Below are 26,007 nucleotides of genomic sequence, written 5' to 3' on the forward strand. Positions count from 1 at the left end.
GATGTGCAAAAGCAGCAGTGTTAAGTTGAGAAATGTGTAGCAGTTGAATATTTGTCCACAGTAAATATGTTCCTGACTGCAAACATTTACAATATCAATAGTTCCTATCAAATTCCATAGTGAATACATAAGGGCTAGTTTTGACCCATGTTGTGCATTAGAAGGGTAGTGATACAAAAATTATTTTTATAAAAGAGTAAAAAAAGAAATAAAACTGAAATAAGGATTTGTGATGACCAAAAACAAGTTAATTGAGGAATTCATGTAAGCTTGAATGATGAAATTAATTTATTGCAAAGATATAGAAAATAAAAACTCAGCTGGGTCACTTTTGACCCAGGTTGTGCATCAAAGGGTTTTAACCATTAAAAGAAATGAGTGTTTGATTCAGTGGAGTGCTTCTGATTTTCAATGAATCAGTCTGTTGATCAGTTGCTGAAATCCACTTTACAGTACAAACATGTGGCGTTAAACTGGATATCAAAAAATCCCATCTGTCCCTCTACCGTTTCATTTTATTCACTGATCTATCTATAAATCCATAGTCCTAAATGTATTGCTTGTGCCCACTTTTGATAAATTGTTTCAACTAATGCATGCAAATGAACAATGACCCAGCATATGAGTGTGACTGTTCATAAAATATAATTGGTTATAATATATCCAAAATTATAATTAGTTTTATTCATTCATACCCTTATAGGCAGTAGCTTGGCCTGAGAGCAGGTATTTGAGTTCGAAGCTGTATGACCTGATATTCTGCACAGTATCCCTCACCACGGCCTGTTTGTAGTGCTCCTCCATCTTACGAGTACAGCAGGATGGCCCAGCATGCTTACACACCAACAGGTTCACATCTGGTAGAAAGAAAGATCATTTACTGTTCAGTTTCAATATACATGGCAGGTAACTTATAAAAATGTAAAACTGATTTAGTTACAGAGTCTACAAAGGATTATGTTTGGGATCCATTTATATCTTTTATTTCATGAAATATGGATGGGCTGTTCGAAGATGATTAGGTCTGAGCTGAAATCACTGTAAAACTTTTTCCATGCACAGAACTTCCCCTTCCATGCACAGTGTCTTCTCTGCAGTCTTGGTGTTAGATATACTTGATGATCACTGTTGTTTCTGTTTACTTAGTTGAGCTGTTCTTAACATAATATGGATTACTACAGTTGTCGAATGGGGCTATTTATGTGCATATGTGTGTGTTTCAGGATTATGTGTAACACATTATTGGGGTGGTACAGTGGTTAGCACTGTCACCTCACAGCAAGAAGGTTCTGGGTTCAAGCCCAGTGGCCTGCGGGCGCCTTTCTGTGTGGAGTTTGCATGTTCTCCCCATGTCTGCATGGGTTTCCTCTGGGTGCTCCAGTTTCCCCCCACAGTCCAAAGACATGCAGTTAGGTTAACTGGCTACTTGAAATTCTCCATAGGTGTGAATGGTTGTTTCCCAAGCCTAGAAATGAGAGGGTTGTGGCAGGAAGGGCATCCGGCATAAAACTATGCTCCAATTAATATAACATGGATCAACAGGGATGGCAGTGACCCCACACACATAAGGAGGACAAGCTGGAAGAAGTGAGTCAGTGTAACACATTGTAAATGTACTGTCAATAGAATATATTAGTATTGCCCTTATAGCTCTTATAGACTTATATGAATACTACAGAGATCAAGAGGCAGCAAAGACATCATGTCATGAGGCAATAAAGTAAACAAATGAAAAATATATTTTAAAAGGACAATAATGGCATGGTTGGTTTTAGTGTCATCCAGCTGCACAGCTACATAAATCACTTGACCAATTTAACCATCCACAATCACCGATTCTCTTTGGGAACATTAGAGTAAATTGGAGGGTATTGGCACAATGGATTTTGGCACATTTACATGACTGCAAGTTGTGCTGAATCCAACCCAGGGATTGTAAAAATAGACATCCTGCTCCATGCCCTGCACATGCACTACAAGAAACAGAGGTTTATAATACCATGTCTACTGAATTTGTGGGAGACGGAGTGAAAAAAAAAGAAAAGATGAGATCATAGACATGTTTGAAAAGTACTGTCTGAAAAGAAGAAAATAGTTTTGGGCTTGTGCTTTGGCTGACTTCATTAGTATAGACATCACTTAAACAAAAGAGACAATAATTTTTGGCAAAACAGAAAATTATTTGATTAGAGATAAAATCATGTTCAGCAAAAATGATTAGCATCATTGTTCAAAAGAGACATTACTGAGAGATTGTGGTCTCACTCTTGATTATTGAGAAGTCTACTGAGGTTAAGAGCTACAGAAACAGCCAAACACAGATAAAAGCAATGGGAAAGTCAGGCAAGGCCAGGCACACTGTCCAAAACAAATCAGGCAGTGCAAAGCAAAAGAAAAGACCTGAAAAATTCTTGCTCAGGAAAAGCCAGGAAAAGTGGCTGGGATTTAACCTTAATGGCCTGCACTCGATGGGGATTTGCCGAAGAGACATCCGTTTGGAGGAATCACAGGAAAAGATACTGAGACATGCCTTCAACCGAGTAAAAATAATGGTCAGTTAGTTCAGTCTGGAGTTACAGGGAACGAAGTTTGTATGCAGAAATAAATAGAGCTGAAGGACTAGTGCTCATCTTCAGAATGGGCAAGCCTTACTAAGTTTTAATCATAGTAATGAGTTTCTTGAACCCTTGTTGTTGCGCCATATCCCACTACAATCAGAAATGTTCTCAAAAGGATTGTTTATCATTAGAACACTTAATTGGTTCCATATTTGATTTTCACGACACATTCACATGTCCATTGTCATCAGCATTTATAAATAGAGCATTTGAAAATCAAATCCTTCACATGTACTTTCAGGTGTGTGACTACACTCTTTAATTTTACTTTTGTACTGTATTTAAACGGCTTTCTCCCACACTGTCTCATTGTATGAAAAGATTGTTCTCAACCTTCAGTAAACTGCTTCAAAGGAAACCAGAAAAATAATACCTTCGTCACCACTCTTCTGTCTCTGTGGCTGACAATTTCATTAATTTCTTTGGAGAAAAGATTGAAAAGATCCGCCTTGACCTTGATAGATGTGGTCTGAAGAGTGACCCCTATCCTGATGTGTGCAGGAAGGGATGCCAGCTGTTATCTTTTTGTAGTGTTACAACTAACGATTTGGCCAAGATCGTTTCTTCTATGACCTTCAAGTTGCGTGATCTTGAGCCTGTCCTTGACACATTCTGAAAAACTGTTTTGACCTTCTACTTCCTGTTGTTACTAACATTGTAAACTGGTCCCTTGAATTAGCTACATTACCTCCCTAACTCAAAGAAGCCTTGTTGGCACCATTATTGAAAAAGCTGTTTTTGGATCCTGATGAATTTCAAAATTTTAGATCAGTTTCTAGCCTGCCTTATATCTCCAAGATTATGGAAAAAATAGTGGCTGTGAAGTTGATGGAGTATGTCCAGAAAAACAACTTGAGCAAGGATTTTCAATCTGCCTATAGAAAGAACCATAGCACAGAAACCGCTCTTGTTTGAGTGCGTAACAAAACTGTAATGGCCAATGATTCTCAGATGACAGTTATTCTTCTTTTACTGGACTTGTCAGTGGCTTTCGATACCGGTGACCACACCTTTCTAATTCATCATCTCCATAAGAGGTATGGCATTGCTAGTTCAGCTCTTAAGTGATTTTGGTCATATCTTTCCAACTGTACGCAGTTTGTTAGTATTGAAGGAATATCATCATTTCACAGCAAACTGGAATGTGGTGTTCCACAAGGATCCATGTTGGGACCTATGCTTTACTCAATGTTACCTCTCCTCTCGGTAACATTACACGTGACCACCAAATGAACTATCACATATATGCTGATGACACATTGCTATATGTCACCTTTAGAACATCATCTGTTCGTAACATGGAATCTTCTAAACAACAAATTGAAAGCTGCATGCATGATATTGATCACTGGATGACCTACAACAAGCTGAAGTTGAACAGAGACAAGACGGAGGTACTTGTAATATCATCTTCACATCGTGCAAGGCCACCTCTGCAATTTATATCTGTTTGCGATGAAACAGTATTCTCCTCTGAGCAGGCATGTCACATTGGTGTTATATTTGATGACCGTCTTTCCATGAAGTTCCACATAACTACTACTTGTAAAGTTGCATTTTATCATCTTTGAAACATTGCAAAGATCAGAAAGTATCTTACACCTGATGCTACTAAGCTTGTTATCCATGCACTAGTTACCTCAAAGCTTGATTACTGCAGTGCTCTGTTGTATGGCCTTCCTTTGCATCTAATTAAACAGCTGCCGCATGTCCAGAATGCTGCACGTCTTGTCTTGTTGTCTTCCAAGTTTGATCATGTAACACCAATCCTTAAGGAGCTTCACTGGCTCCCTGTAGCTTATCGTGTAAAGTTTAATATATAGATTTAGGCACTGCTTAAAAGCGGAGCTCTCATCTGTTTCTGGGTTGTAGAATTTTCTTATATCATAGCCAGCCTCTTTTGTTTTATTTCTTTACCGTTATAGTTACTACACTGCTTCCTTATGTTGTACAAAACGTCGGGCGATAACAGCAACAAGTTACTCACTACTATACTGTCCCGACTACTACTCTACTTCACACGTCACCTCACTAGTTGTTGGGTTTCCTGTGGTGGCAGGCAGGCACGCACAGGACCAAAACCATCAGAAAACAACTTGATGGGGTTACTCACTATTCAGCTGTTGGGTTTCCTATGGTGGCAGGCACGCACGCACAGGACCGAAACCATCAGAAAACAACTCGATGGGTTTCTTTATGTATCCACACTCTATGCCTATGGGGCTCAGCTCACACGGGCCAAAGGCCTGTGCAGGAGCTCTGCTAAAATTCTGATCCTGACCTACATGACACTTTATGACATGGCTCCTGACTACCTCAAGAATCTAATTACTCCTTACAAGCCATCACAATCCTCCGTTCCTCCAGCAGGAATCTCCTAAAGAAACCTTCCTTCAATCTTAAGACCTATGGAAGTCGTGCTTTTTGTATTGCTGCTCCTGAACTGTGGAACAACTTACCAGAAGACATAAAGGACTGTACTAACATTGACTGCTTTAAATGAAAGCTCAAGATGCATTTGTTTAATTAAGCCCTTGAAGTGTAACTTTTTGTCTCCAGTGCTATTGAACTCACGGAAATGGCGCTTTATAAATTCATCATCATCATCATCATTGTCTTTATTTGAATTTCATCTACTTCGCTTGGGACCATCATCCCAATGCCAGAATCAGTATCAACTCCCATGCAGCAACATGGCCTACAAATATGGACTACAACACACATTCATTGTCACATTCATAGGTCTCCAGATTACTGATTCAACCTGGTTTCAGTCACTCACGGACTGTATAAGTACCAACTCTGGACTCATTTAAATAGCAATACTCAAAGTATTGCTGAGTGTTGCTAACTCACCTGATATTCCAAGACCTGTTTTGTGTACGTTTATCCAGTTTGGGATCTTGTTTTTGTATTTCTGGTTTTACCTTGTGGGTGGCATGGTGGTGTAGTGGTTAACACTGTTGCCTCACAGCAAGAAGGTCCTGGGTTCGTGGCCGGCAAGGGCCTTTCTGTGTGGAGTTTGTGTGTGTCTGTGTGGGTTTCCTCTGGGTGCTCTGGTTTCCCCCAAAGACATACAGGGTAGGCTAATTGGTGGCTCTAAATTGACTGTACGTAGGTGTGAATCTGAGTGTGAATGGTTGTTTGAATGGACTTGTCCAGGGTGTACCCTGCCTCTTGCCTATAGTCAGCTGGGATAGGGTCCAGCTTGCCTGTGACCCTGTACAGGATAAGTGGCTACAGATGATGGATAGATGGTTTTACCTTGTTTTAACCTGTTTTCAGATTGCCTGACTTTTAGCTTAATTTTTACTATTGTATTGTCTGGAGTTTTGGATTTGTTTGCATAATAAAGCACTACCTGCAACTGGAACCGTCTCTGCTGCCTGACAGTGACATCATTCACACAAGCCTTTTTTCTTTTTAAATCACCCACAACACCTTCACTAACTGCATACAATTTATTTAGCTGCACATACAAATTAGTAATCAATATTTGAGATCTTATTAGATCAGGGCCTTAATGTACGAGCTTAGTCATAAATACACTCTTAATATCCATTTCCATTTCCTCATTAGGATGATGAGCTAATGCCTGCTGCTATTGGAAACCTTAACTTAGTGCTGTGAGAAACACACACACACACATGCACTTAAAGTCACATCGCAGGGACACTCAGCACTGTCATTCAAATAAAGACAGCCCTGTGCATTTAATTGCAGTGAAGACTTTTAAGCACACACACATAGGCACACACTCAACATTCTGGCATACACACTATACTGACATCACAGACAGAATTAACTGCTGTGATACTGAAACCCTCGGAAATTGAGGCCCAGGATTGCATGCAACACCTTGGCCCTCATCACAGGAAGGGAGGGGGATTGAGGGAAAGGGAAGGGGGTAGGAAACGGGGACAGGGAGCCTATGCAATGAAAGTTGACCCCAAGAAATGTCTCTCAAGCATTCACTCACTATCACTCCTCAACCCTGACCCAAGCTTTGTGCCACCCATTCCAAATCTGGCTGTGAAACACAATAGGGGTAGATAGCTCTCACCATCTCTCACTATGAGCATACCCTGGCAATGCATCAGCGTGGCTTAATTATCTAAGTTGCACCAGCTGCTGTGTTTCCCAAAGAAGTGAAGTCATAACCTCTGTTCCTTTTTTATTTTTTCCCCTGATACTTAAGATTCATACTTCCTATCACATTCTTTCTTACATATGATCTTCCTGCTGTCATTTCAGCTGTCCATGAAATATTCTCTTGTTATCTCTAAACATTCAATGAGTATATTGCATTACCAAACCATCAGGCATCAGTTTTTTTGATTATCAAGAAAATCTGGTTTGATATTGATTGGCAAGAAGCAGGCTTGTAGTACTCGAGTCCAGGACTCGAACTCAAGTCCAACTCGTGCCCTGATTTTAAGAACTCGTGACTTGACTTGGACTTGAGCACTTATGACTCGGACTTGGACTTGGACTCGTGCATTGCCTGCATTTGGACTCATAAATTGGACACAAGGACTCAGATTTTTTCTTTATTTTTTGTAATGTCATAATAATTTGGCATAAGATATTTATAGCTACATTAATTTTTATAGGGGAGAGCGGGGTAAGATGAGCCAGGGGGTAAGATGAGCCACCCCTTGTTTCTAAGAAACAGTAAACAAATGTGACCATGTGACCACATTCAAAGGGGGCCGGGACCATTTACTTACACTTGTGGAGAGGAGCACCACATGTCAAACTAGGTGAGGGACATATTTATAAAAATGTGTTTTTGTGCTTTCTAAGTCAATTCCATGTTTGTCCACAGTGAAGATGATTTAGAGAAGACAAAAGTAGAATAATATTTAGACACATTAGGGTTAAGTTAGTGGCTTTCTAAGCTATGATATGAATGCTAATAAAAATAATTTTGATTAGCCTAATCCCCTTTATTAGCATTTTTCTACAAAATGGTGGCCATGGGGTAAGATGAGCCATTAGATGTGGGGCAAGTTGAGCCACTGGCTCAACTTACCCCATTGGTGGCTGAGCTTACCCAATATGGATGACACTTAAGTTTTCACATTTACTGGTCATATATGACAACAACATATATATATATATATATGACATCAGATGAGGAAGACCAGTTGTTAGATGTGGGGGATTATGTTGTGGCAAAATACACGGGGAAGAAGAAAGTGCATTTCTTCATTGGCCAGATAATCAAATTGGATGTCTTCGAAATAGAGGCAAGATTTCTCAAAAGAAGCCGGTCATGCCATGGCTCTGCAAGAAAGCCAACCTTTGTCTTCAAAGAGAAAGATAAGGCTGTCCTGTCAAGACAGGATATTGTGAAAAAATTGCCCCGCCCCTTTACTGTTGGGGGGACAGCACGGAGGGAGAGGCAAATGGTGTTCCCTTGCCATTTGAACGCTTGGAACATTGAATAATGATGAAATGATTGAATGATTGATGGAATGATTGCTGCATGTTTTAGCAATGTTTTAACCTACTGAAAGAAATAAGATTCTTTTGGCACTGTTCTACTGTTTTAGTAATTTCTATAATATAGTATATCTCTCATTCCCTCTCTAACCATCCCTCTTTCTATCTATCTACGCATATCTCTCTCTCTATCCATCTATCTATCCCTCCCTATCCCATCTCGTTCTATCACCTCTCTCTTCATCTCCCCTTCTCTATGCAACGGCCCTATCCCCCACTTGATTGACTTGACTTGATTCATTGATTGCATTTCTAATAATAAAAGTTGTTTACTTTGTTAACCTAACATGTTTTGTGTTGGCTCAATTTACCCCACACAGTGGCTCATCTTACCCCGTGCATGGGGTAAGTTGAGCCACTTGACATTTTTTTTTCAAGAGGTAATATCACTCTAACCATAAGAGCTTATCAATTATGTTTTGCTCAGATAGTAACAGTACACTTTGAAATTTGGTATGGTGTGTAGACTGGAAGCAAAAATGGCTTTAACATGTAGTTATGATGAAAAATGTAAAAAGTGGCTCATCTTACCCCACTCTCCCCTACTAATTTTGTGCAAGAGAATGCACATTCACCCGTTCATATGTCATGTTCAGGAACAAACTAATGTTAATGGTGCTAAAATGCCTGGAGAGAACGCCCCTAGGATTGTCCGCTTTGCTTATACAGACTTTTCGTGCAGTGGGGAAAAATGCACTGCTGTATGTTCCATATGTAGAACTATCGAGGAGACAACGGGGACAACCTCGAACTTCAATCGTCATTCAGCAAGACTACACCTAGAGAAGTGACACACTATGTTCATTGCCTTGTTGATAGTGGGGCTTGCTTGCTGACCGATGAACTACCTAGTGTTAACCCTCTCTCATGTTATTTGCCCTGTTGATCGTGGGCGGGGCTTGTTGAGCAATGAACAAGCTTTTTATCTGTAGCCTATTAAATAAAATGGGGCAGTCAAGCAGTAACGTTAGTCCAACACAGTAGCAGAGATGGTTTCACATAAAGGCAGCAACAGCCACCGTCAAATGGTGTAGTTGGAGTCTTGTTCTCAGACTTGACTCAGATCAATATTGGACTCGACTCGGACTCAAAATTTTCTTTAATGACTTGGACTTGACTCGGACTTGAACACTGGGGACTTGAGACTGGATTCGGACTCGAGGTTTAGTGACTCGACTACAACACTGGCAAGAAGGCCTCTGTTCTGATTAATAACCAAATATAGTAGTTTGAAGCAAAATGCCTTTGGTTATTGCACATTCACAGCATACAACACAACACAACACAGGATCCTATTAAAGTGCCCCTGAAATGGTATGAGAGCCATGATGTGATTTTGTATATTGGTGTATGAAATAGGAAGGGAATGTGTCAAAGGGTTTAACTCACGGGCGCAGATAGAGGGGGGGACGGGGGGGATTCGTCCCACCCAGATTTAAATTCACCTCGTTCGGTCCCCCCACTTATAGGGAGGAAAAAACGTCTATGCTGTCTTTCTTTGCATAAGGCAAACCTCACGGAAAAATCAAAAGACTAATTACCATTCGGTTTATTGAGGTGCACAGCATTACATACATAGTTGCAACTGCGCAGACTGCACAGGTTGCGAGCTCGAGCTTGGTTGCTATGGTTACCCACAACAAGTTTGACAGGCATATCAGGGACAGCTCCTCCTAGTTCAGGACCCCAACACATCATGATGAAGGGTGCCAAAAGGCAGAAAACGATTGCATCGTTTTTTCAAAAAACAAAACGACTGTAAGTAAACTGTGCCTTACTTTATCATATCACCTTGCAATTTTTTGATAGTCTGTTCAAAGTAATGTCATAGTGAAAGTAAAATCGTACGGAGTAGAGATGCCTTTCTGGTAGCCTCCTTCTTTTGGTAGTAGCCTGTAGATACAGTGCTCAGAAGGCAGTTTTAATGTTTAATCTGGCGTTCCCTGCCATAATTTCAGCGAGCATATTGTTTCATAAGGAAACTTTGCGAAGAGTTGTTGACTGACTGCCGCTCACTCAACACACAGGCATAGTTAGAAAGTCAGGATGCACTGGTTTACACTTTACACACACACACGTAGCCCAACCTCTCGGTATGTTTAACAGTTGGAATTTAGTGGTTTTAAAACTAGTTTTGCAGTTTTGCAATTTCTGTGCGTGATGATAATGTGTAAACTTTGGATTTCCATAGCCTATGTTATCATTGTCCTGGCCTGCAGGTAGTTCCTGGTGATGGCAGTGAGGGAGGTGAAATAACATGTATACACACTACCGTTCAAAAGTTTGGGGTCACCCAGACAATTTTGTGTTTTCCATGAAAAGTCACACTTTTATTTACCACCACAAGTTGTAAAATGAATAGAAAATATAGTCAAGACATTCTTCTGGCCATTTTGAGCATTTAATCGACCCCACAAATGTGATGCTCCAGAAACTCAATCTGCTCAAAAGAAGGTCAGTTTTATAGCTTCTCTAAAGAGCTCAACTGTTTTCAGCTGTGCTAACATGATTGTACAAGGGTTTTCTAATCATCCATTAGCCTTCTGAGGCAATGAGCAAACACATTGTACCATTAGAACACCGGAGTGATAGTTGCTGGAAATGGGCCTCTATACACCTATGGAGATATTGCACCAAAACCCAGACATTTGCAGCTAGAATAGTCATTTACCACATTAGCAATGTATAGAGTGGATTTCTGATTAGTTTAAAGTGATCTTCATTGAAAAGAACAGTGCTTTTCTTTCAAAAATAAGGGCATTTCAAAGTGACCCCAAACTTTTGAACGGTAGTGTGTGTGTGTGTGTGTGTGTATACATATATATATATATATATATATACATACACACACACACACACACACACATATATATATATATATATATATATATATATATATATATATATACACAAAATGGAATCATTTGCTGACAGCTCAGTCCCCCCCAGTTCAAAAATCCTATCTGCGCCCCTGGTTTAACTCATTCCTACAACAGCCAATAGCATGCAATATACACCACACTTGACTGTGGCATAGCAAACTGGCTAAATAAGAGGCCACAAAGTTAAAAAAAAAAGAACTTGTTTTGATGACTGGGATTTCTCATTGCCAACTTGCCCATTGTGACTTTGTCCTGTTTGTTATCCTAGAGCATATACTTCCAGCCACCAAGCTCTTGGTTGGTACTAGGCCATGGGTCACGTATTATAAGACTGCAGCAATTTTCTTACATCCTCCCTGAAGTAGGGAGAACATCAGGCTACCCACAGAGGAGAGGGAAAAGACTGCCTTTTATCACAATAAAACTGTGTTGAGAAATAGGCCTTTTGGACAAATCTATCACTCATACACATACCAACAAACTGGCGTGCCTTCATATGTCCAAATGCTTGCTCTATTGTCATTTCATAAACATATATTAGCTGTTTATTAAACTGAGCCTCACAGCACACAGACCATTGGCGTTATTGCAGCCTGCAACAGTCATACATTTTTGATCCAAGATCAAGATTTCAGAAGGGAGATGAGTGCAGACATACACACTTACAGTATAAACTTCAATCCATCTTTTTTAACACAAGGGATTGTTTGGAAGGAGAATAACATGAAGGGAGCAGCAGAACCACTACAATACAGATTACATATCTTGTATTCTTAACTTGCTGTTCCTGTATTTCAGGAATGCACGTAACAGACAGATGTAAAAGTAGTAGAGAGTTTATTAAAGCAAAGCTCACAGACAAATCCAAATCAGTGATAAAAGGCAGAGTCAACAAACAGGCAATGATCAGGCGAGGAACAGACAGAATATCAAAGGCAGAGACTATGAGTCATAACCAAATAATCAGCACAGAATAAAAAGGCTTGGTAAAGCCAGGCACAGGAACACTGAGCTTTTACTTCACAATGAATGGCTGACTTGAAAGTCCTTAAATACACAGTGGTAATGAAACTGTTTTTCGGAACAGGTATGAGTGATGATTAGTACTCTGGAGACTGAGAGCCGTGCAGTGCAGTGTGGTTGTTGTAGTCCATGACACCCATATTTGAAGGCCACTGTGAACTCTGGGAAGTGGAGTCTTGAGTGCGAGCAGGCGCAGACGTGATAATGTAGAACAATACCTGCAGTTTGTTAACAAGGTTGGACAAATGTCTGAGAGATGTTTCTGGTTTTCTGGAAAATCGTAAACTGGAAAATTATAACAGAGGAGCCTCCTGTGCCATAAAACACACAAAGTGAAGCTCCATACTTAAGATAATACGGTAATGCATCGACCCGATTTTTGGTGGCTTTTGCAACCATATAACTTTTGTATGTACGTACATACAAAAGACATACATTGTGACGACCCCCTGTGCCCCCTTCAGGTCCTGGCATGCCAGTGCATGGGCAGAGCTAGGCCTGGTTAGGCTAATGTCATTATTATGCGCACCTGTGTTTGGGGCGGGGTTATAAAAGGGGTTCTCTTCTCTCTCTCATTAGGCACTTTTTCTTTGTTCATGTAGGCACCTTTTGATATTTCCTCCTGGCACCGCTCCCCCCATATTATTCTATCTCATACTCTTTCTACTTTTTTTTGTCTGTCGTTACATCTGTTAACATGCTGATACTGACTGCTACATTGCATCCACATCACGCCATTTACACGTACCCACATTCCTCTAGACATTGCTGAATATCTTTATTGTTTTTGGTATAATTTTCAATAAATTATAATTTGCTTTAATCCTGTTGTCATGTCCCTTTTATGTTGCGGTCTGAAACGAGCCGGGCCGTAACATAATTGGGGGCTTGTCTGGGAGCCTGGCAGGTGTTGCAACGGGACCATAGAATTGCGTGTGCATCCAGGTGAGAACGTCTTTGATTACATCGCTAATTAGCTCATCGGTCTCTGGTTCAGGAAGAGTGCTTCAACTAGGCTCTGCCTCTCCTTCGAAGCGCTGTTTGTTGTTTTATTTTAGTTTTTTTGTTTTAAGGGGTAATCCTGATCTGGAGTTTTACATTCCTGTTGGGGGCATGCTTTGTACAGCTTTGTTATTTTGGCTGCAGCGAGTTTAGCATTAACCAGCCGCCCCGTGGTTGGCAGGCCCCAGGAGACTAGCGAGGCACAAGTTAGTTGTTTTGGGGTATTAGTCAGGATGCCAGAGGACTGTAGCTTAAGGATTTCAACGATCATCTGTGGTTTCACTTGGATGCATGTGGAGTATTTTGGCCCGTGCCTGCAGGACTCAGTAAGTGAATGCATGTTGTCAGTATTGTTAATGTTAGCTTGTGGTGTTCGCGTTCGCTTGTTAATGTGTAGCGGTAGGCTATGCCGCTTTGATTTGTGAATGTTCATGATCTATTTATAGATTGATTGATTGATTGATTGATTGATTGATTGATTGATTGATTGGCATTCATTGTTATTTGTGTTGCCTATCTCCTTTGGTTTTGGGCTATGCACGCGGACGCATAGGCTATGTGAAGTTACTGTTTGGAGGAGGTAAGGTCTCCATTTGTTGTTTGCTTGTAGTAAAGGTAACTTAGCCTGTTAAATGAGTGTGAGTTGCAAACGTAATCTGTGCTTGTGTAGCCATAATGTTTGCGTGATTTGGGCAGTGGGTGAGCTATTGCAGTAGTCTATTTGAATATAGGCCTGGTGGGTCATTACATGTAGTGATGGTGCTTGTTTGTAGCCTTTCTGCCATGTGTGTAGAAGTGAGTATTTTGTAGCCAGTGAGATTTTGTGCCTGGTATATTTTTTCCCCCTTTCTGTTTGTGTGCCTCTTGTTGTGGGTTCTGATTACACAGCCTCATGTTGGCATTAGGCCTGGGATATTGTGCCTATGGGGACATAGAATAGCCTCTTAGCAGCTGTGCTGTGATCTGGTGGTGTTAGGGTGGCTGATCGCTTTCCTGGAGTTAGCATTTTTTTAGTCATGGTGTCTCCTGAAGATTTTATCGCAAAGCCCTCTGTAGAGTTGTTATCAACTCTAACTAAAGATCAGCTTTGGGCGGTGGCTGAGCATTACGAGCTGATTATTACTGCTCAAGAAAAGAAGTTAAAGGAGACATTGTTTTTAGCAGTTAGAAATCAGCTAATTGAGAGGCATATTGAAGGAAGATGAGCCAGCCAAACAAAAAGGTGACCCCTCAGAGCAAACAGTTGAAACAGTGGGGTTAGCAGCAGCAGCAGCAGCTTTACCAGCAGCAGTTGCTTCATCAGTGGATGCAGATAAGCAGCTGCAGGTGGAGAAACTGAAGGGTGAGAGAGAGGCAAGGGCATTACAGGAGAAGGAGTTGGAGTTGAAGCTCCGCAAACTCCAGCAACACTTACAGCCCCAGCGTATGGAGCGTGACGAGCACGATCGTGAGAGCGATCATGTGCTGGCCATGAAAAAGCTTGAGTTGGAGGCGAAGCAGCACCAGCCTTCACCAATAGCCTCTCCTCTTATTTCCCCACCACTGCAGTTTGATGTTTGTAAAAACATCTGTCTTGTCCAATCCTTCTCAGAGAAGGATGTGGACAAGTATTTTAGCCACTTTGAAAGAGTTGCCACAACCCTGAACTGGCCCAAAGATGTATGGCCTCTCCTACTTCAGTGTGTTTTGATGGGGAAGGTGCGGGAAGTGTTTTCGACTTTGGACATAGATCAAGCTAGGCAGTATGAGGTGGTGAAAACCACCATTTTGCATGCCTATGAGCTTGTCCCTGAGGCCTACCATCAGAGGTTCAGAAATGCTAGGAAGCCAGAGCAGCAGACGTTTGTGGAATCTGCATGTGAAAAAGAACGCCTGTTCGACAGGTGGTGCAGCGCACAGCGGGTAGAGTCCAAGGAGGATTTAAGACAGCTTGTCCTTTTAGAAGATTTCATGAACGGTCTCCGAGTCTGTTGCTGTTTATCTTAAAGAGCAGGAGGTGCAAAAGTTGGATGAGGCTGCTGTTCTGGAGGACATATGTTTTAACACAAACGCATTTCTGATGGCCGCTGGCCTAGTTATCAGGGTAGGGTTAAGGTTCCCCCTAGGAGCAAACAACCTGGTGGTGGGGATAATGCTCCATGGCCCTCTCCCTCTGTTTCTTCCAGCCGTCCCCCTGCTAGTAAACCAGAGGTAACATGCTTTTATTGTAAGAAGGCAGGCCATAAGATGTCCGATTGTCTGGCTTTTATTAGAAAGAGTAACAACCCAAAGCCTTCAGGCCTGATAGCATCTTGTGGCATTGGGCCATTCCTCTTGCATGATGTTGGGAAGAGTAAGGGGTCTGTGGTGACTGCTAAAGTGTGTAAAGATGGGGGATGCTGATTACACTCCTTTTATTACAAATGGCTTTGTCTCCCTGTCTGGCCAGTAATCTGTTAGTGTTCCTGTCCGTATACTCAGGGACACCAGGGCTGCTCAGTCATTTTTACTGTCTGGGGTCTTGCCACTTTCAGAGAATATGGCCACTGGAAGTCAGGTGGTTGTCAGAGGCTTTGAAATAACGCCCATGTTGGTGCCCCTACATCAGGTCCACCTAGTATCTGAGCTGATCACTGCTGATATTGTGGTTGGAGTACATCCATCTCTCCCAATACCAGGGGTTTCCCTTATTCTAGGCAATGATTTAGCTGAGGCTAGGGTCTGGGTTAACTTGAATGTGGTGTCACCACCTATCTTTGGGCCTGTGCCTGAACCACCACGGAGGTCAGATCTCTGCTCACGCCAATATCCTGATGTGTTTTCAGCATGTGCTGTGACGCGTGCCATGGCTGCACGTGGTATTGGCTCAGACTTTGTGCCATTAAGTGATACTTTCCTTGTTCAACCTGTGGTTGCAGGTGGTAGGTTCCTCACAGTCACCTGTAGAAGAGCTAAAGACTGCTAATGCTAACTCTGATGGTTCTGTAGGGGGTGATGAAGAATCAGATGGGGAAGCTGAGTCTATGGAAGTAGTCCCTCCTGTCGAAATGGTGAAAGCTGGGTCTGCGCCCACATTGTTAAACTCTGGTAAGTTTGATGTCTGCTCTTTGTCTGATTTGTTCAATGTCTCTCATGAAGAACTGATACAGGAACAGTCAGCTGATTCTACGCTTGAACCACTGTTGGCTTTGGCCTTGTCTAAAGACAAACCGGATGAGGACACATCCTGTTATTTTATGCAAGATGGCTTGCTGTGTAGACAGTGGGTTTACCAGCAGGGCACCTTTCCTAACACTGTGTTGCAGGTTGTGGTTCCCTGTAAGTTTCGGAAGGCTGTTATGGAGCTAGCTCACAATGGAGTAGCGGGACATACTGGGGTACAGAAGACATATGACAGGATTGTCCGGCATTTCTTTTGGCCTAGGTTAAAGAGATGTTTCCTCTTATGTAAAATCGTGCCATGTGTGCCAACTAACTGGCAAGCCTAATCAAAAGATTCCTGTTGCCCCTTTACAGCCAATTCCTGCTATGTCAAATCCATTTGAACACCTTATTGTTGACTGTGGGTCCACTGCCTCGCTCGAAGGCTGGGCATAGCTTTCTGTTAACAGTGATGTGCCGGTCTACACGCTATCCAGTAGCGTATCCACTTGGGTCTATCACTGCTAAGTCTGTGTTGAAGGCTCTTGTTAGCTTTATGTCCATCTTTGGTATACCTAAGGTCATACAGAGTGACCAAGGGTCTAACTTCATGTCCAAGCATTTCGCTAGGGCATTGCAACAACTGGAAGCCTGATGTAACATCTCAAGTGCTTATCTTCCACAAAGTCAGGGTGCCCTTGAACGCCTTCATCAGACTCTAAAGTCTCTCTTGCGTTCTTATTGTGTGGAACTTGGGTCTGATTGGGAGGAGGGTCTCCCCTAGCTACTCCTAGCAATGAGGGAAGTTGTTTAGGAGAGCATGGGCTTTAGCCCTAATGAGAGAGTTTTTGGGCATTCTGTGAGAGGGCCGACTGCTGTCTTGGCTGAGGAGTGGTACACTGCTGCTGAGGCACCAGTTAATGTGTTGGACTATGTTAGTGGATTTTGCGATCATCTTTATGAAGCTAGGGCTGTTGCCAAATGCAAGCTGGGCAAGGCCCAGTCTAAGATGCAGAGTCTTTTTAATCGCAAAGCTGAACACTGTAGCTTTAAGCCTGGTGAGCAAGTTTTAGCGTTGTTGCCTCTTTTGCACATTCCTTTCCAGGCTAAATTTTGTGGTCCATATGAGGTTGTTAAATGTTTGCCTGATTACAATTATTTACTCAGCACTCCTGACGGGTGTAAAAAGGTTCAGGTTTGTCATATTAATCTTTTGAAACCTTATGTCATGTCTGGGGCGGCAGAGTGGTGTAGTGGTTAGCGCTGTCGCCTCACAGCAAGAAGGTCCGGGTTTGAGCCCCGTGGCCAGTGAGGGCCTTTCTGTGTGGAGTTTGCATGTTGTCCACGTGGGTTTCCTCCAGGTGCTCCGGTTTCCCCCACAGTCCAAAGACATGCAGGGTAGGTTAACTGGTGACTCTAAATTGACTGTAGGTGTGAAGGAGAGTGTGAATGGTTGTCTATGTGTCAGCCCTGTGATGACCTAGTGACTTGTCCAGGGTGTACCCTGCCTTTCACCTGTAGTCAGCTGGGATAGGCTCCAGCTTGCATGCAACCCTGTAGAACAAGATAAAGCGGCTAGAGATAATGAGATGAGATGTCATGTCTGAGCTGCCTACACCTGTTGGCTTGATTGCCTTTTTGTCTGCAGAGGGCACTATTGTGCCTGATGTTGCCTTGTCCACTATGGATAGTGATGCTGGGTGTCTGGGTTCTGTCAGTGAGGAGTTAGATGAGGGGGTGAAGTGTCCATCACAGGCAATTGTGGAGGGTCGCCTCAGGAATTCAGAGTACTTGGCAGAGTTGCCGTTACATCTGTCTCACTTGTCTGACTTGGAGAAAGCGGACATCATTGGGCTAATCCATTCCTTCCCTTCTCTTTTCCCTGACGTTCCTACTCGTACATCAGTGATTGAGCATGATATTGATGTTGGTGGGGCCCCGCCTATGAAACAGCATGCGTATCGTGTCAATCCTAGGAAGAGGAAATTGTTGCGAAAGGAGGTTGATTGTCTGTTAGCCCATGGTCTTGCAGAACCTAGTTTCAGTGCATGGAGCTACCCCTGTCTGCTGGTGAACAAACCAGATGGGACTTATCGCTTTTGCACTGACTACAGAAAACTTAACTCGGTCACAAAACCAGACTGTTGCCTGTTGCCACGGTGTGATTGTGTGGATCGTGTTGGGTCGGCAAATTTTGTGAGCAAATTTGATCTTCTTAAAGGTTACTGGCAGGTCCCTTTAACAGCTAGGGCTAAAGAGTTGTCTGCTTTTGTAACACCTGATGACTTCCTGCAGTACCAAGTAATGCCATTTGGGGTCAGAAATGCTCCCACCACCTTTCAGAGGCTCGTTAATCAGGTCTTGGCAGGCATGCATGGTTGTGATGCCTACCTTGATGATGTGGTCTTTTTTTTGTTTGTTTTCTTTATTTGTGTTGAGGTTTTCTAGCAAACCTCTTTTTAGGGAGGGAGGTGTGAGGAGCCCCTGTGCCCCCTTCAGGTCCTGGTATGTCAGTGCACGGGCAGAGCTAGGCCTGGTTAGGCTAATGTCATTATTGGGCACACCTGTGTTTGGGGTGGGGTTATAAAAGGGGTTCTCTTCTCTCTCTCTCATTAGGCACTTTTTCTTCGTTCATGTAGGCACCTTTTGATTTTTCCTCCTGGCACTGGCACCTTTCTCCCTCTCTCCTTATTATTCTATCTTAGTCTTTCTACTTTTTTTTGTCTGTCTTTACATCTGTTAACATGCTGATACTGACTGCTACGGTACATTGCATCCACATCACGCCATTTACACACACCCACATTCGCCTAGACATTGCTGAATATCTTTGTTTTTGGTATAATTTTCAATAAATTATAATTTGCTTTAATCTTGTTGTTGTGTCCCTTTTATGTTGCGGTCTGAAACGAGCCGGGCCATAACATGTACCACCACAGGGTACTTGATCGTAAGTGCAAGGCAATATATCTCATAAACACTTGACCACCAGACAATGACATTTGTATAGTTATTTACATAAGCTAGCTGGGTTTTTATCCAGTGCTTATTTTTAATTTTATTTTTTTTAAATAATGTGGGATTATTTACTAACACATTTTACACTCATTGGGAGCTCTGTTTTTAGGCAGTGGCAAATATATATTAAGAATATTTAGAAGACACTTTTTGAAAACTATTTTGCTTTATATACAGTACCAGTCGGAAGTTTGGATCCATCCATTATCTGTAACCGCTTATCCTGTGCAGGGTCGCAGGCAAGCTGGAACCTACTGTATCCCAGCTGACTATGGGTGAGAGGCAGGGTACACCCTGGACAAGTTGCCAGGTCATCACAGGGCTGACACATAGAGACAACCATTCACATTCACACCTATGGTCAATTTAGAGCCACCAATTAGCCTAACCTGCATGTCTTTGGGGGAAACCAGAGCACCTGGAGGAAACCCACACAGACACGGGAAGAACATGCAAACTCCACACAGAAAGGCCCCTGTCGGCCACTGGGCTTGAACCCAGAACCTTATTGCTGTGAGGTGACAGTGCTAACCACCGTGGCACCAAAAGTTTGGATACACCTTCTAAGTTGATGTTTGTTTTTTCTTTATTTGTATTGATTGAAAGACACTTCGTGTCTTAAAGTAATGATGGACGGTTGTTTCTCCTTACTTTTTTGAATGGTTCTTGACATAATATGGATTACAATAGTTGCCAAAGGGCTATTTTATTGTATTTTTATTATTTACTCTTCACTGTTTCCATACATAATTCCATATATGTTCCATATGTTATTTCATAGTTTTGATGTCTTCAGTATTTGTTCTACAATGTAGAAAATACTCAAAATACATGACTGAGTATGAGTCATGAATGAGTAGGTGTGTCCAAACATTTGACTGGTATTGTATTCTATCTTATTTGTGTCTTCTGTGACTCATACAAAAAGCCCTAAAACACCCGTTTTGATTTCATGGACTTTAATGTGTGACAAGTTCATGAAAGACTAATACACAGTTGACTATTTTGCATTTGGACTCTCAATTTTCCACTGGTTGAAGACTGATTTTTCATATCTGTGTAATGCTTTTATTACTGTGACCAATGATCTTAATATTGTTCTTAATAAAAGGATCAAGGGCAGCTTTCAATATTAACTTGCCAGGCTGACATCATTTTTTTTCCCCAAATCTAATCAAAAAATAAAATATATAAAAAATGTTTGCCAGGGACGATCGCTTGGCACATGGAGCACATGAGGAAATGGGAAATGTCCATTTATCGACAGGAGCCTACCTTAGCTGAAATTTCAGCCAAAATAACCTATAAATATATTATACCATTGTAAATTTACAGGCAGAGACCTTTCAGTATTGTCGGTCTCAGTGACTCGGCCAAAAGAGCCCAAAGGAATGACTAAGAAAAACATAACTGTGGTCATTAATGTCCCAAGGGTAATCATGGTAAAAGTAACTAGATACACGTGTTTAAATTACACAACTGTATTAGTAATTATGTTTTGAAGATTTCACTCCAGAGTTGTTCCTGTGCACATAGTCCCATGGCTCCTCTTGACTAAGGCCTACATTCATCTTCTAAACCCCTAATCACCCACAGGTGACCAATCCCTACTGCTTAATTAGCTGGATTAGAGCTTAATTCCATTCTCATTGCTCACACCCTCACAAACAAATTTGAAAAAAATTCTCAGTGTACTTTTGATCTGAGGTGACAGAGTTCAACAGAGTAAAGATTTGGTGAGCCAATCAATGCCTTTAGAAATGTGGCCATTAAAAATAGTGCAAGAAATAGCAATTGATTCTGTAGGCCTATAGGTTTCTATTTTACGTATCATGAAGGCATTCAATATTATTTATAGGTTACACTATCTCTTTCCCCATTGTTATGAACTTTAAAATATGAAGTAACATGCAAATTTAAGCAATCAAGTTATTCGGCACCTAGCCCTGAGAACATACAGCAACTCCCAAGCCATCACTTTCAGATAGATTGTTATTCATCAATTTACCTTGTGCACTTATGGTGTGGTGGTACGAATAGATAAATGTGAAAATGGCAAATTTAATTTGCTCTAATTTTGGCTTCAGTAAAATCTTGGCTCTTCTCAGAAACGTTAGCAAATACTATGTTGCTTATAAGTCTTTTGTAATAATAATATTGGCTGGCTTTTTTTTTCGTGGTATATCAGATATATTACAATCAGCTAGCATGATTCTGAACTCGTCTTCGATTCGTTCAATATCATGCTAGCCGAATGGAATATAACTGATATACGACTCAATGCCAGCCATTGTTATTTAATGATGTCAGGGTTTTGTTCCCTCCATAAAAGCACAGCAATTTAAACCAATGCAAAAAGATCCTTGTCAAATTAGGCCTAATATTTTAGTTCATGTAGTAGGTTTTCTGATGAAAAATGTAGGCTGATGTGATCATAAATCAGAAAATATCGAACCTTTTGTAGTCAGGAACCCCTGTATACAGTATAAAAGTGCATCAAAAATCAGAATTCCTCCATCTTAGAACATTTATTTACCGGAGCCATTCATTTTTAATTCCTAAATCGGAATACAAACTAGTAAAAGTATGTGTATGTATGAGTGTGTGTGGGGGGGCTGCAAAGACTGACTATAAGTAGTACAGTATGTTCACCCAAGGGCTCTGCAAACATTGTCAATATTTCATTGAATCTCAAACTGAACCAGAAACTGAAATTCTAACATTACTTGTAGCATCATAAACTTATGACCGACATCACACAGTTTTGTACATATGGGCACTGTTTGCTTGGTTGAAGTTTTACAAACAGTACTTGGGCACACCTATTTGTTTCTACAAAGCTAATCCAGCATGGTGATTTGATCTATGTAGAATGAAAGCTTGCATCCACAAAGGCAGTTTCCACTAGATTTTGGAGTGATATTGTGGGGATTTGCTCATCCAACCACAAGAACATTAGTGATGTCAGGGGTGGACACCTGGAGTGTAATCAGCATTCCAGTTCATCCCAAAGGTGTTTAGTGGGGTTGAGGTCAGGGCTTTGTACAGGCCACTTGAGTTCTTCCACTCCAATCTTTGCAAACCATGCTTCCATGGACCATGCTCTGTGCACAGGGGCTCTATGATACTGGAACAAGTTTGAGTCTCTTACTTCCAGTGAAAGGAAATTGTAATTTGACAGCATAGAAAGGCATTCTTTACAATTTTGCTTCTAACTTTGTGGCAACAGTTTGGGGAAGACCCACATATGGGTGTTATGGTCAGGTGTCCACATACATTTGGCCATATAGTGTAGCTCTAACTATTGTCAAGTCCGTTGTCATTGCTTAGATTAACATAACCCTTGTTACTTCAGGGTCAAAGGTTAAAAAAAAGGATATATATATATATATATATATATATATATATATATATAAAGAGAAGATTTTAGGTCCAACTAACTTCATTTGCCTTGTTGTATATAGAGTCTGTCATATATAAATTGTTGCATACAGTGCACACTATTGTTGTAATTTAAATATTTCAACATTGACTTCATTGGTGGATACAGACTTAAAAACCTTCCTAATTATTATATGTTTTAGGTGTTTTTTTTATTATTATTTAGAGAATCTAGAAGTTCCACCACAGCTTTAAGAGTCAATAATGGAAGTATCCAAATCATACTAACTCTTATTTTAATAGTCCTTAATATAAGAAACCCTCTTGCTTTGAACTGTTGGCATCATTCAACAAATCAGAATGTTTTCCTGTTGTTTTTGTGAGGGCCCTTGCTTAAAGAAAACATATCTCCAAAAGACCTCGGCAATAAAACTGCATTTTCTGAAATTGCCCACAGTATTTATCTTAGTTCAAACTGGCACTACTACTCACAGTGTGCCAACCAGAGAGTGTGCAAACTGGGCCAAGAACAGGAAATGGGGGGAGCTGGAGGTTTGGGTGTATTTGGACAGGAGGTTAAGCACAGTGGATTCAAAACTTGGAGGAAAAACTCCAATACTACTAAGGTCAGGTTTGCAAATCTAGAAATTATACTCGGTAGGGCTTTGAAAATGTAGTCTCAAAGTAAAACACAGCCCACAAAGTAAAACAGGACATATGCCTCAAGGTTCAGTCTGAACCACAGTCAGGACAGGACAGGCACAGGGAACTTTTCATCTAAACATGCACACACCTCACACACAGTCTTGCCAGTATGACCTTAAATAGTCTCTACTACTCAAACAAATACCCTTCCCTTACTTCTACCTGGTCACTTAAACATACCAGACATTATTTTACTACTACTAAAAAGCCACACATATTTACCTGCTGATAAACTAACAAACTTTATATAATTACAGATTCCTTACATTACAGTCTCACCTATAAATGACCTATACCTAATGATATCCCAAATAATACAATATCAGTTATACCAGTCATACCAGGGGTTCTCAACCTTTTCTATTTTAAGTCATTAAGACAAGTAATTCATACTTGTAACGAGTCGAGGCCCATTAAAAAAGATCAATTATTGTGGCTCATCTATTCTATTAGAATCTAATAATCTATTGTAAAGTGTATTCATGGGATGCAACATCACTCCCTGTTACAGATGGGAGCCCAGGAATTAAATAAATGCAATAAAAACAAACTGTTTTTAATTGTAGGTATTGCATTTAAAACTGTATGGATGTGCCAGAAGCCAAACCATGCATGCAGGGCGCGCTCGGTCAAAAGGGATTAATGATACAAAAGTGGAGTCTGGTCAATTAACACGAACTTATTGACGTGTGTGTACAGCAAACAAGCATGTTATTAAAACCAAGAAATACACACAAAAGAAATAGATATAAAAATCACTTGATGGGATAGATCCTTACATGTTAACAAAGAAGGATTTTTCCTATGATTTAGAAAATTATCCATCAGTTGAGTTCCCTGATATCTCAAACTACAGTACCTGGTGCTGCAGACATCATTCTACATGGACAAACAGATGAAAACCTGGAAGAGCATGGAGATGTACAACTTTTTATATGTGGTGAGATGAAAGATCTGGGGATCAGGACACTACAAGATAAATCCTGTATTTTTTTTTTTCCCCAGGTAAGTAGGAATTTTGGGGCTTTATATGTGTCTTTGCGATGGTTGTTAGGATGCTACAAGTTTTAGTATCAGGTGTAAACAAACCCCAGCCACTCGATTCTCAATCCTCCCTGCTTTTCTATTCCAGCAGGCATCAGACAGGCATCACAGACCCATATAATTTACCCACAAACATATTTATTTATTCTGCCTACTACATGCACATACTCTCTCTCTCTCTCTCTCTCTCTCTCTCTGTGTGCCTGTGTGTGTGTGTGTGTGTGTGTGCCTGCGCACACGCGGGTAAAATACAGAGGAGGAATGTGACACAAATAAAGGCTTGTTCTTCTTAATTTACCCACAAATGTATTTATTCCACTTGAAAAGTGTTCCGCAAACCAGCTACCGGATTTGGGACACTATGTCATCTTAAACTATTTAGTATTTGGGACTTCTAAATACACCAGAGATGCTAAAGGCTTACAAAAGTACAGATGCCTACCAATATTTCGAGGCAGGTTTTGTGCTGGAATGTTATGGGAAATTCCTGATAAAGAAAAATACCTTATTATGATAAAGGTAAGCTCAAACATGGACTTCTAAAAGTAATAAACAAGCCAGGGCATCGATTAGCATATTTTACAGTGTTTAGCCTGGTCTACATTATTAGTACATAACAAACATGCTGCTAGTCTCACCAAGCATTAGGTCTCATAAAATATATAACATCCAAAGCCCACATCCAGAGATACATTTTAACACTGCACAAAGCTTTCACACTAACCTGATATAAAATATTCTTAACACACATGGGAATGTTTTTCTTCTTGTTTCACTGCAGCTTGCCATTTTCCTCATCTTTCTGGGTTTGCCGGTAAGTGGTGAAAAGTTAACCCATGCTTATCTCCACATCTGTAATTACATCCAAAACACTACAGGTCTCTGGCATTGTTCTTTTTAGATGTAACTTAAACAAGGTTATCTGTAGATGTTTACTGAATTGGGCTTACAATCAGTCGCATACACTTGTGCTGGTCACTGTCAAACACAAAGCTCACCAGGCAACATGGCCACATAAGAAAAAAAAAAATCTGCAGTTGTGATGATGTCACATGAAAGTCCTCTGTACCCAACTAAAAATTAACTTCAACTTGGAAAAAAAAGTTGCAGCCCACTAGATGGCACTTCACAGCCCACGAATGGACCATGGCCCAGTGGTTGAGAAACACTCATCGTTTTACCATTGTTCTTTCAATAAATATGGAGTGATACATCCATTGCCTATAATCAGGGTATAATTATGATAATGTCCCATATATTGTGTATATCAAGCGAGTATCTAGGTTTGTTCTCTGCCCAATGTAAATATATTCATGAGGGTAATAAGGTGGCCCTAGTTTAATACTGTTACTGTTTGATCAGCTCACTTAATATACAGAAGACTAGACTAAATGCTGAGATGAGCCATGGCTTAAGTAATAGCTTCAATGCCAGCTTCATCACAAGGCTCAGCTCAGGGTTAATGCTGAGGTAAACACTGAATTTAACACCTCGTGCAGTACCATATAAAACACTGGGTTAAACTGATTTAGAACTAATTTGAGCACTCATTTATACTGTAGGCATATAGTGGTACAGTAAGAAGTAGCTGACTGAGCAAAGAGGGGTGCAGAAGGAGAATATGCTGAAAGGCTGTGTGAAGGAAAGTAAATAGGAGTTGAAAAATTGAGACTTTCTTCTAGTGCCAAAGATCAACTGTATGAATG

The 26,007-nt window shown here is 40.9% G+C and overlaps 1 protein-coding gene across 3 annotated transcripts in view; it reads right to left on the reverse strand.

The window, feature by feature from the left end:
• Positions 1-26,007, reverse strand: part of gpc5c (glypican 5c) — a 220,823-nt gene that overhangs the window by 168,309 nt on the left and 26,507 nt on the right. For all 3 annotated transcript variants that reach the window (XM_060906111.1, XM_060906113.1, XM_060906112.1), the window contains exon 2: positions 696-857. In XM_060906111.1, coding sequence (XP_060762094.1) covers positions 696-857 — 162 coding nt within the window. The remainder of the gene's footprint in view (positions 1-695; positions 858-26,007) is intronic.

This window comes from Neoarius graeffei, chromosome 23, assembly GCF_027579695.1.
Source record: "Neoarius graeffei isolate fNeoGra1 chromosome 23, fNeoGra1.pri, whole genome shotgun sequence".
In the NCBI taxonomy this organism is placed as follows: Eukaryota; Metazoa; Chordata; class Actinopteri; order Siluriformes; family Ariidae; genus Neoarius; species Neoarius graeffei.